General features: G+C 41.0%; 1 protein-coding gene across 7 annotated transcripts in view; it reads left to right on the top strand.

The window, feature by feature from the left end:
* The window catches only part of SIN3A (SIN3 transcription regulator family member A), a 100,321-nt gene that overhangs the window by 39,714 nt on the left and 47,770 nt on the right, over window positions 1-12,837 (top strand). For all 7 annotated transcript variants that reach the window (XM_066278242.1, XM_066278243.1, XM_066278240.1 and 4 more), the window contains 4 exons: window positions 4,674-4,853; window positions 9,637-9,743; window positions 11,228-11,510; window positions 12,498-12,749. In XM_066278242.1, the coding sequence (XP_066134339.1) occupies window positions 4,674-4,853; window positions 9,637-9,743; window positions 11,228-11,510; window positions 12,498-12,749 (822 nt within the window). The remainder of the gene's footprint in view (window positions 1-4,673; window positions 4,854-9,636; window positions 9,744-11,227; window positions 11,511-12,497; window positions 12,750-12,837) is intronic.

Below are 12,837 nucleotides of genomic sequence, written 5' to 3'. Positions count from 1 at the left end.
AGAGAGATGAGAAGCATCAACGTGTAGTTATGTCACTATTTGTTCATCAATTGCTTCTCATACATGCTTTGACGGGGGGCAGGGGGGCTCAAGCCAAGCCAGCGACTATGGGATCATGCAGATGATTTCCACACTCAAGCTGGCAAGCTTGGGCTCAAGCTGACAACTTGGAGTTTTAAACCTGGGACCACAGCATCCCAGGTCGACACTCTATCCACTGCGCCAGCATCAGTCAGGCAGTTGATTTTTTTTAATTGATTGATTTTAGACAGAGGAAGGAAGAGACAGAGAGAGAAGCAGTCATCCATTATTCCATTTAGTTGTGTGTTCGTCATTTCCCGTATGTGCCCTGACTGGGCATCCAACCCTCAACCTTGGTATTTTAGGACGATGTTCTAACCAACTCAGCTAACCAGCCAGGGCCCCATTGGTTGATTGCTTTTTTTTTTTTTTACAGAGACGGAGAGTCAGAGAGAGGGATAGACAGGGATAGACAGACAGGAACGAAGAGATGAGAAGAATCAATCATTAGTTTTTGTTGCACATTGTGACACCTTAGTTGTTCATTGATTGCTTTCTCATATGTGCCTTGACCGTGGGCCTTCAGCAGACCAAGTAACCCCTTTTCGAGCCAGGGACCTTGGGTCCAAGCTGGTGAGCTTTTGCTCAAACCAGATGAGCCCTCGCTCAAGCTGGCGACCTCGGGGTCTTGAACCTGGGTCCTCCACGTCCCAATCTGACGCTCTATCCAATGTGCTACCACCTGGTCAGGCGATTGATTGCTTTTTAAAAAAATTTTTTCCATTGATTTGAGAGAGAGAGAGAGAAGCATCAACTTGCTGTTCCTCTTAGTTCCATTTAGTTGTTCACTCATTATTTTCCTCTCAAATATGCCCTAACCAGAGGTCAAACACATGACCTTTGCACACTAGGACTGTGCTCTCTCTATACACTGAACCACCCAATCAGGGTTAGAGCTAAGTAAAGTTTTTTAAAAATCACTGCATTAAAAAATAAAAAGAATTAGCCTGATCAGGTGGTGCAATGGATAGAATGTCAGCCTGGAACTCAGAGGACCCAAGTTTAAAACCCTGAGGTCTCCGGCTTGTGTGCAGGCTTACCAGCTTGAGTGCTGGGTCGCTGGCTTGAGTGTGGGATCATAGACTTGACCCAGTGGTCAGTCGCTGGCTTGAGCAAAGCATCACTGGCTAGGCTAGAGTCCTTGCTCCTGATCAAGGCACATATGAGAAAGCAATCAATGAACAACTAAGGAGCTGCAGCGAAGAGTTGATGTTTCTCATCTCTCTCCCTTCCTGTCTGTCCCTATTTGTCCTTCTCTGTCATTGTCTCTGTCTCTGTCTCCCATTACAAAAAAAAATTTTTTTAATAAAAATTAAAAATAATTTTTAATCACTGCATTTATAGTATTTCACCCTAGGTCATTTGAAGCATATTTTTTTTTTGAAGTATAATTTATTTAACTGGTCTGGAGAGGCCTTCTTCAACATAACCTGTTAATGACTTTTAAAAAGGTATGACTGACCCTGGCTGGATCATAACCTGGTTGGTTGGAGCATCTTCCTGAAATGTAGAGGTTGCTAGTTTGATACCCAGTTCAGGGCACATACAGGAACAGATGGATGTTCCTGTCTCTCTCAAATCTATAAAATAAACATATGAAAAAATAAAACGTTATGACTGGTACTGGGAATATAAATTGGTATTTTATATATATAATTTTTTTATCTTGAAAGAGAGGGAGAGACAGTAAGGAAGAGAGATAAGAAGCATCAACTTATAGTTGCAACATTTTAGTTGTTCATTGATTGCTTCTCATACATGCCTTTACTGGGAGGCTCCAGCCAAACTGCTCAAGCCAGTGACCTTGGGCTCAAATCAGCAACCATGAGACCTTGCTTAAACCTGAGACCTCGAGATTTCAAACCTGGGACTTCAGCATCCTAAGTTGATGCTCTATCCACTGTGCCACCACTGGTCAGGTGGTATAATATTTTCTTGAGAGCAGTTTGAAAGTTTGTGTCAGATTCTTTAGTTATAACAAAACAAAAGGAAAGCCACTTAAAGTAGGTTAGGTAATTCTTCAGGTTTGTTACTCTTCTTCAGTAGTCCCCCTTGAAGCAGTATAATGTCTTCACAGACTTCATGTAGTGAGGACTGCTGCAGATCATTTCTTTACATGAGGACTTAGTAGAGAGAAAGGTTGCTTGTTTTTCTTGACTGATTACTTATCTGAACAGGTTCAAGATTGTTTACACGAGATAAGTTTCATTTGTTATAATGGACTATAATTTGCTTATATAAAAATCAGCTATCTTGCCTGACCAGGCGGTGGCACAGCAGATAGAGCGTTGGACTAGGATGTTGAGGACCCAGGCTCGAGACCCCGAGGTCGCCAGCTTGAGTGTGGGTTCATCTGGTTTGAGCAAAAGCTCACCAGCTTGAGCCCAAGGTTGCTGGCTTGAGCAAGGGATTACTCGGTCTGCTGAAGGCCCGCGGTCAAGGCACATATGAGAAAGCAATCAGTGAACAACTAATGTGTCGCAATGTGCAACGAAAAACTAATGATTGATGCTTCTCATCTCTCTGTTCCTGTCTATGCCTTTCTCTGACTCTCTCTCTGTCTCTGTAAAAAAAAAAAAGAAAAGCCTGACTTGTGGTGGCGCAGTGGATAAAGCGTTGACCTAGAATGCTGAGGTCACCAGTTCAAAACCTTGGGCTTGCCTGGTCAAGGCATATATGGGAGTTGATGCTTCTTGCTCCTCCTCCTTTCTCTCTCACTCTCACTCTCTCCTCTCTAAAATGAATAAATAAAAATTAAAAATAAAATCAGCTATCTCAAATAATTATAAGCTCCAATTAAGTCTTAATTTAATGCATGTTAGATTTAGAAGCTCAGAATAATAAATTTTCTGTGAGATATATTAGAGCTTTTAGAATTGTCTAAATAGTTTCTTTTTACTTCTAATGTGTATTTTATTATTTCTGTGGATGTACAAGTAATTGCTCAATTTCTCTTTCTCCCCTCTGCCAGGGTATTCTTTATAAATTGTTAGGGACTTGGAGGGGGTATCTTTTTTTTTCTTCATATTTTTCTGAAGTGAGAAGTGGGGAGGCAGAGAGACAGACTCCCACATGTGCTTGATGGGATCCACCCAGAATGCCCACTAGGGGATGATGCTCTGTTGCAACCTGAGCTGTTCTAGCTCCTGAGGCGGAGGCCATGGAGCCGTCCTCAGTGCCTGGGCCAACTTTGCTCCAGTGGAGCCTTGGCTGCAGGAAGGGAAGAGAGAGAGAGAGAGAAAAGAGAGGGGAAAGGGTAGAGAAGCAGATAGGTAGTTCTCCTGTGTGCTCTGTCTGGGAATTGAACCCGGGACTTACACATGCCAGGCCAATGCTCTACTGCTGAGCTAACCAGCCAGGGTGGGGGGTGGGGGAGTCTCTTTTTTTTTTTTTTTTTTTTTTTTAAAGGTTTTCTTTTTTTTTTTTTTTTTAGAGGCAGAGATAGACAGGGACAGACAGACAGGAACAGAGAGAGATGAGAAGCATCAATCATCAGTTTCTCGTTGCGCCTTGCGACTTCTTAGTTGTTCATTGATTGCTTTCTCACACGTGCCTTGACCATGGGCCTTCAGCAGACCAAGTAACCCCCTGCTGGAGCCAGCGACCTTGGGTCCAAGCTGGCGAGCTCTTTGCTCAAGCCAGATGAGCCCGCGTGCGACCTCTGGGGTCTCGAACCTGGGTACTTCCGCATCCCAGTCCGACGCTCTATCCACTGCGCCACCGCCTGGTCAGGCGGGGGGTCTCTTTTAAGTGTAGTATACAACTTACATTGTTTAGAGAAAGTTTTTATGTTTTTACTCTTCTTTATTTTGGAGATGTGGCAAATCAAATGTAGTTGTCCTAATTCTGAAATAGGAAAATTTTAAAAGGCTTTGGAAATCTTATATAGTATTTCTTGAAATAGAAATAGGAGGAAAGGGGCTTGTGTTTTGATGTCACCCGTAAACTTATAAGGGGATGAGAGCAGGAAAGAATGAATATGAGTGAGAAAATAGAAAAGATATCTGAGGTCAAACCACCAACAATTTGGAAGAAATTTTTGTTTTATTTTAGAAGTAGCAAATGATAATAAGCAAAATAAACAAAGTAAAAATCTCTAACTTACCACCACAAGATAAAATGCCAACATAGTACTTAGTATTATCAGTACTATTTAAAATGTAGTTCACAGATGGCTGCAATACATAGTTTCTTACTAACCTGTATTAAGGTAAGTAGAAATTTATTATGTAGAAACTTTTACAGAAACTAGATATTGTAATTATATCTCTGTAAAGTACAATAATTAAAATTATGTCTTATGTATATTTTATTTTACTTTTCTAGTAGTTCATTTTATAGAAGTAGTGGCCTGTGATGGATTGAAATTTAAGACAAAATAAAAACTGGTGCTTACTCACAGATAATTTGAAAAGTGTACTTGGCTATATAACAGAATGCAAGGAATTTTGTTATGAATGGGCTTTAATTCCAATTCCATCTTGTGGGAAATTTGGGTTTCTAATTATCTTTGTGCATGCATGTTCTTTAACCACGTCTGGGGAAGAATGCACAAGTCTTGAACTTTCATGTATCTATTCTGTCCACCTCAGGTTTCAGCTGTGCCACAGGGCTCCAGTGGTAGTCATGGACCCACCATAGCGGCGGTTCATAGCAGCCATCACCACCCAACAGCTGTGCAGCCCCACGGTGGCCCGGTGGTCCCGAGTCATGCTCATCCAGCCCCACCCGTTGCACCAGTGCAGGGACAGCAGCAGTTTCAGAGGCTCAAGGTGGTATTCAGCTCTTTTCCTTTGATCAAAAAGTTTCTCTCATAGCAGGCAAAATTGGCTAGTCTGTTATTAGTGGTATTACAACTTTTACAACACTGGCCTAGGGCTTGAGTCACAAGAAATTTTACTTTGTTTTTGTTTTGAAACCTGCTTAGATTCCCCACCTTAACACCAGTGCCTGATCCAGAGAATGCATTCAAGAAGCATTTCTGGAATTTATGAATGCATTGTGCTCAGATGGATCAGGATTGAGGGGCCATTTTCATATGAAATCAACGGAGTTCATTTTTTGGATGCCTCCTTTGAACACTTAGTTCTTAATTCTCGCCATGATGTAAAGTGTGGTTGAGAATACGACTCAGTGCTATCCTCTGGTTAAATCTTTTTATTCCTGTTTATGGACATTGGCATCTTCATAAAACACATACTCTTTTGGAAGGAACCTTTATAAACTTTGGGAACAAGTATAATTTTGAATGAAGTGTTAATATTTTCATCTATTCTGTTTGAATATATGCCATAGGTTTTCAGTGCTTTGAAATTCATGAGGTATCTGTGCAGAAGTGAACTTTGTGTTCTAGCTAACCTGTCTCCTTGAGTCCTGTTTTTTAAAATGTGTGCTTGATGCACAAGTATTCCAGACTTCAGTTTTTCTCTTTTTACATTTATATAAAACTTAAAGAACTATAAAGAGATGAGATGTTGTATCTTTGTTTGGATTCAGTTCTGTCAGCCTAATTATATATATATCGAGTACCTTGCAGGTAGGAATGAACAAGTATACCCTTGAAGGACATCATGTGTGGCAAATATCTTACCCTTCTGCTTCCTTGATTCCAAGCCCCATTCTCCCTGACCCTTCCCTCCTTGATTTGGATTCTCCAGAGCTCGTTTGCTATTGGCCTAAGGGAAGTACATGCCACATAACTAGAAAGCATACAGAAGCTGAGCTGCGTGGAAGGACTTTGTAAAATTTACTTTGTTTATATTACCTTAAGTAACAAAGAGTTGGCTATATTTAAGCATAGTCTTTAAAGAGAGTACAAATTATTTGGGCCTGGAACTTTACTCTGGGCTCAGTCTTTTAGGAAATGTGTTATTAGCTATATAGTTTTCATTATAATATTTTTACTCCCTGCCTGTAGGTTGATGTCTGTACCAAAATATATTTTGCTATAGATTTAACACTTCACCAAGCCCTGAAAATACTGTTTTTAAATTTGGTTTCATGTGATTTAATTCCATATTAGTACTGTATTCAGCGGGTAATCCCTAATGTTACCTACCAGAGAGCTTATATACGTGGTATTACAGCTTTTGTCAGGCAGCTCTTTCAAGCACAGGACCTGTCTTATTACCTTCCTCACTCAGGTAGACATAGACTGTGCTTTATCTGTTTTACAGAAAGTATAAAGGAAGCAAGAAGGGGCTTTGGAATTGGGTCAAGTTAGGACTTCTCACTCTGTTCTTTCAGTTACAAGCTCTTGAATGTGATTCCTGAACACTGTGACTTGTTGCATTTTATTTCCAAAGAGGAGAGGTAAAGTGCTTTTTGTGTCTTCATGTAATTTCTTTCCATTTTCTCACATTGCCTGCTATTTTTGATCAGTCTTAAAAGGCTTTACAAGATTAGAATCCACTTCAGTAAACTGTTTCTATTCTGCAATAAGGGAGTGTCCAGTGAAAAGGCATAGGCTATTTCAAGTATCAGCACTGTGCACTGTTTTGTCTTTGGCATATTGATGACCAGGAGGATTTGAATAATTTGAGGTTTGCTTGGTGTGATTAAGATGTTTATTGAATGACAGCAACATAGATATTTGGCACATATTTTGTGTCCCCCCCACCCCCATAAGATTAGGAACTTCAGGAAGTTAAGGACTTCAATTAAACACCTGTTGAAGCCAGGAAAATGCATCAGCAGAGTCTGAAGGTCTCCCCACTGCTTACATTGTAGCTTCTAAATGGTTCATGTGGTTGTTTTTTAAGTTGCTGTTCCCAGAACTGCAGACTTGCTTTTGAACTATATCTTCCCCTGGTGGGCAAACTGCAGCTCACGAGCCACATATGGCTTTTTGGCCCCTTGAATGTGGCTCTTCCACAAAATACCATGTGCTTGATAAGGAATGTACCTACCTATGTAGTTTAAATCTGAAAACTTTGGCTCTCAAAAGAAATTTCAATCGTACTGTTGATATTTGGCTCTGTTGACTAATTAGTTTGCCGACCACTGCGTAGGTAATGGGAGAATTTCCTCACTATTTTCACATGCGGCTATCTCATGATATGGGTGTCAAGCTGGTTTGATAAAACATTCAGTAGTGTTATTTTCTAACTAATTTTTCAATAGGAATTCCCTATGACATGTTCCTTTTCTTCCAAACATGCACACATCACATGTCATTTTTCTTTTTAGGTTTCTGCACTTTTTCTCTCTCTAGTAATTATATTACACTAGAGTGTGTTTGTTTCTTTTGTTTGGTGTTTGTTTCTTTTTAACAAATCCTCCTTTGTCCCATGATTGTGAATGCAACTTTAAAATATCTTCCAAAGTCTTTGTTCCTTTGGTAACCTCAGTGAGTTTTATGTTCCATCAGCTTATTATTGATGAAACATTTCAATATGGAAAGTTCTGAATATGAATTAAATAGTTTATTGAATTGCAACAGAAACAATCATGTTATCTGTAAAGAAAAACCAACCATCAAATAAGGGGGTGTAAGTATATAATCTGTGCTTTAGCAACACCGAAACACCTTGACTATGGCTGAATGGAACTCTTTATTTATTTTTTACATAGAGAGAGGGACAGATAGGGACAGACAGACAGGAATAGAGAGAGATGAGAAGCATCTCATTAGTTTTTCGTTGCGACACCTTAGTTCACTGATTGCTTTCTCATATGTGCCTTGACCGTGGGCCTTCAGCAGACCGAGTAACCCCTTGCTTGAGCCAGTGACCTTGGGTCCAAGCTGATGAGCTTTGCTCAAACCAGATGAGCCCGCGCTCAAGCTGGCAACCTCGGGGTCTCGAACCTGGGTCTTCTGCATCCCAGTCCGACGCTCTATCCACTGCGCCACCGCCTGGTCATGCTGGGCAACTCTTGAAATGTCATTTAATGGTTTACTTGAACATAAATGTTTTATTTTACAATGTTTATTGCAAGAGTAGAGCTTATCAAATCAATCAGATGTTTATTTTTGAGACTTACCTGAACTTGATATTTTGTATAATTTAAAATAAACCCAGAGTATACAAGAAACACCTAGTAGGTAATTTCCATGGATATCTCTTGAGTAACTAAAATTCAGTTGTAAATCAGAATCAACTTTTTCACCCTTTAAACTGTTCCTCTTTGTGAATGCCCAAATAATTTATAATTTAGTGAGTACTTCTTTTTTATGTTTCATATTCAGTCAGTCCCCAGTACCTGTCATATCTGGGTCCTAAAAAGCATTTGAATCTTTGCAGTTCTCCCTGTTCCCTTGGTCAGTACTCTTAATTCAGGCCATGATTATTCACTTGCGAGTTAGCCTTAGTGCATAACTGGTTTTCCTGCCTCCTTTCAGTCTGTCCCTTGTACAGTTTGTCTCAGCACTGTAAACAACTCAAATACACTAAAATGCAGATAATAAAAATCTGAATTCTTTTCTAACAAGTTTTAAAGGCCTTTTGGGGTCAGGTCCTGTTTCCTCTTCTGTCTCATTTCTTGTTGCTCTTCCTGCTGCCATTCCTCCACTTCACCACAAGTCCTCTAGCCATAGCAAACTGTTAGCCATTTTCCATGCGCACTGATGGTGTCCTGTACTGGGTTTTGCCCATGCTGTCTCCTCTGATTTTCTTCATAGGTTTTCATTTGTGCTGACTTGTACTCATTTTTAGGACTTAGTTTATAGTTACTTCCTGAAAAAAGAGAAGCCTTTGTGTCCTTCTCATGTGCTGTCTGGGTGTTGAGTGATTTCCCACTTATCCCACTTTGTTAGGCTTTTTAGCTAGATGTGAGTGAACATCTTTAGAGCAGGGACTGTGACTTACTTGTCATTGATTCCTTAGGACCCTTCGTTGGGCCTGGTATAGCATATAGTAGCTTTAGTGGGTATTTGTGAAATGAATAAATGAATTCGTGAATGAGGTATTACTGTGTATTCTTCGGTAATCATTCTCTCTAAAACTAAAGCAAGGCTACAGATTTTTTTTTTTTTTTTTTGTATTTTTCTGAAGCTGGAAACGGGGAGAGACAGTCAGACAGACTCCCGCATGCGCCCGACCGGGATCCACCTGGCATGCCCACCAGGGGAGACACTCTGCCCACCAGGGGGCGATGCTCTGCCCCTCCGGGGTGTCGCTCTGCCGAGACCAGAGCCACTCTAGCGCCTGGGGCAGAGGCCAAGGAGCCATCTCCAGCGCCCGGGCCATCTTTGCTCCAATGGAGCCTTGGCTGCGGGAGGGGAAGAGAGAGACAGAGAGGAAGGAGGGGTGGGGGTGGAGAAGCAAATGGGCACTTCTCCTATGTGCCCTGGCCGGGAATCGAACCCGGGTCCCCCGCATGCCAGGTCGATGCTCTACCGCTGAGCCAACTGGCCAGGGCCGCAAGGCTACAGATTTTGAGTTGATCTTTATTTGAAGCTTGAGTTTTATTATTGGTATGCATAGTAATTTTTAATACTTTAATGTATATTTACTATATGTTTCTATTTCATTTACTATGTTAATTTTACTTAGGCATAAGTCATTTGTGTTTTTATAATTCCTGGTTTATTTTCTTTTTTATAACCTATCTCAGGTGGAGGATGCACTCTCCTATCTTGACCAGGTGAAGCTGCAGTTTGGTAGTCAGCCTCAGGTCTACAATGATTTCCTTGACATCATGAAGGAATTTAAATCACAAAGGTAAAAGATATATGTGGTGGTACTCAAGCTTTGTGCTTGGAATGTTAATTTTGAAAGGAGGACATAGCTTATTTTTGTCTCCTGAAAGATAATGGAAGTTTGGGGGTTTTATTTTCAGGGCCATGATTTAATTAACACTGCTCACACAATTAGGGATCAGGAAAGGTGCAGATACTCCTGTACTTTCAACCTTTTGTATAATGTATTTTCACCAGTAAATAAAAGTTGGGTTTGCATCTCATTTGCATAATCAACTTTCTTTGACTTCTTTTCTTTTTTTCTTTTTTTTTTTAACAGAGACAGACAGAGAGTCAGAGAGAGGGATAGACAGGGACAGACAGACAGGAACAGAGAGAGATGAGAAGCATCAATCATCAGTTTTTTGTTGAACACCTTAGTTGTTCATTGATTGCTTTCTTATATGTGCCTTGACCGTGGGCCTTCAGCAGACCGAGTAGTGACCCCTTGCTCAAGGCAGCAACCTTGGGTCCAAGCTGGTGAGCTTTTTACTCAAGCCAGATGAGCCTGCGTTCAAGCTGGTGACCTCGGGATCTCGAACCTGGGTCCTCCACATCCCAGTCTGACACTCTATCCACTGCGCCACTGCCTGGTCAGGCACTTCTTTGCTTTTCTGATGTTCTTGTTTAATAAAAAATAAATCAAATGCTTCTTTTTTTATTATTGCTTTATATTCATTTTGAAATAACCCCTAATTTTTGTGAGCAGTATATATGTATTGATTAGACAGAATGACAGACAGGAAGGGAGAGAGATGAGAAGCATCAGTTCTTTGTTGCAGTTCCTTAGTTGTTCATTGATTGATTTCTCATATGTGCCTTGACAGGGTGTGGGGGCTGTAGCAGAGTGAGTGAGCAAGTGACCCCTTGCACAAGCCAGCGACCTTGGGCTCAAGCTGGGGAGCCTTGCTCAAACCAGAGGAGCCCACGCTCAAGCCAGTGACCTTGGGGTTTTGAACCTGGGTCCTCTGCATTCCAGTCCAATGCTCTATCCACTGTGCCACCGCCTGGTCAGGCAGTTTTTCTTAACTAAAATTTTCTCCAGGAAGTAAACTGGTAATGATTAAGTTACTTGCTCTTTGATATAGGATAGACTAATATTCTGGCATGGTTCACTATTATGAGAGTTGCTAACTGATTGCAGCACTGTAGACACATGCTGATTTATACTGCTGTGTCATGGATTGGGTCTTGGATAGGAATCGCAGCTTTATATTTACTGAGTGTCTGCTTGTAGAACTGTTACCATGAATGTAGAATGTTCAAAATTGTGACCAAGCTCTTTGAACATGAAATAAATATTTATCTTTGAAATTTCAGATTTCTTTGTATATTCTTAATTTTGTAATACGCAGGTTGATTTTTATCTGCTTATCTGTTTAGAGAACATAGTGCAATGTGAATTTTTTTCTTACTGAGTTTTTCAAGCTTGTCACTTTAATTTTGTTTGGTTTTCTTTTCTATCAGCATCGACACTCCAGGAGTGATAAGTCGAGTGTCCCAGCTGTTTAAAGGCCACCCAGACCTGATCATGGGCTTCAATACCTTTTTGCCCCCTGGCTACAAGATTGAGGTGCAAACCAATGACATGGTGAATGTGACAACTCCTGGCCAGGTCCATCAGATTCCCACCCATGGTATCCAGCCCCAGCCTCAGCCACCACCCCAACATCCTTCCCAGCCTTCAGCCCAGTCAGCCCCAGCTCCTGCCCAGCCAGCTCCTCAGCCCCCACCTGCCAAAGTCAGCAAGGTGAGCACTTGGAAAACTTTGCATCACATAAAATGCATCCTTAGAAAGCACCCTCCTTTGACATTTCCCCTTTATATAAGACTAAATACACATGATATAGTGATTTCATCAGCAAAGGTGCAGAGTCCCATCCTGTAAAATGGTTCATACTTACCACATGTTTAGATCTCTGTTTAAAATAAGACGTCAACAACCTCCAAAGACTCCTGTCCCCAACTTCTTGCTTATTGGACCTAGGAGCATCCCAGTAGGCAGCACCTTTGCTTGTGTAGAGGAACTTCAACAACACAGGCAGAAATGGTTGTATTATGATCAGATTATGCTACTGCCTGCATGGCCTCATTTTATAGAAGTTCCTCCATTTACCAGGTTAAGTCATATCAAGCAGAAGAACTAGATGATAATGGGGATAGTTGGTCTAGAACTGCACTGTCTGATAGAGTAACCACTAGCCACATATGGTGATATTTAAATTTAATTTATAAAAATTCAGTCTTTCAGCTGTACCAGCTCTATTTTGAGTACTCAGTAGCCTCATGGCTAGTGGGCGTCATCTAGGACAGTGTAAATAAAGACTCCATCATCTCAGAGTTCTGTGGGACAAAATTTGTGTAGAAGACTGATGTGGAGTTGCTATAACATTGAGTTGTCTCTTTTGACACTAAAAGTATTTATAGAATGAGGGGTTTTTTTCTATTCAGTTTGTGACTTTTGAGCTAGTGTACTTAAAATTGCATATGAAAAATTATTCCGTGTCTACTTTTTAGGCTGTACTTAGAATTTTGAGATTGAAATATTTGTATTAAAATTATGAGCCCTCTACACTTTCTACCCCTGCCCAGTTGATTTCAGTTGGGCTGAATTGGCCTGGCCAGAGTGAATAAAGGATATGTCAATCAGACACCTTGTTTCTCTTTAGTGCAGACTTTCTTTCCTATGTCAAACCATCTGTGTTCCTGAGGAGAATAAAGACTTTTTTCTTTTTAGCCTTCCCAACTACAAGCACATACTCCCGCCAGCCAGCAGACCCCCCCACTCCCACCATATGCATCCCCACGCTCTCCACCTGTCCAACCTCATACACCAGTGACAATCTCGTTGGGAACGGCCCCATCCTTGCAGAACAATCAGCCTGTGGAGTTTAATCATGCCATCAACTATGTTAATAAGATCAAGAACAGGTTCCAGGGCCAGCCAGACATCTATAAAGCGTTCCTGGAGATTTTGCACACATACCAGGTAAGAGAGCTGCCCTTCCAACTTGCCTTAACCAGGTTGCCCTCTGAGGACATCCAGTCCATGAAGTTGAATAAGTATTATTTGTGTC

The sequence above is a fragment of the Saccopteryx bilineata genome, chromosome 4, assembly GCF_036850765.1.
Source record: "Saccopteryx bilineata isolate mSacBil1 chromosome 4, mSacBil1_pri_phased_curated, whole genome shotgun sequence".
In the NCBI taxonomy this organism is placed as follows: Eukaryota; Metazoa; Chordata; class Mammalia; order Chiroptera; family Emballonuridae; genus Saccopteryx; species Saccopteryx bilineata.
The sequence above is the reverse complement of the archived record's forward strand: the minus strand, read 5'-3'. Positions and strand labels throughout refer to the sequence as shown.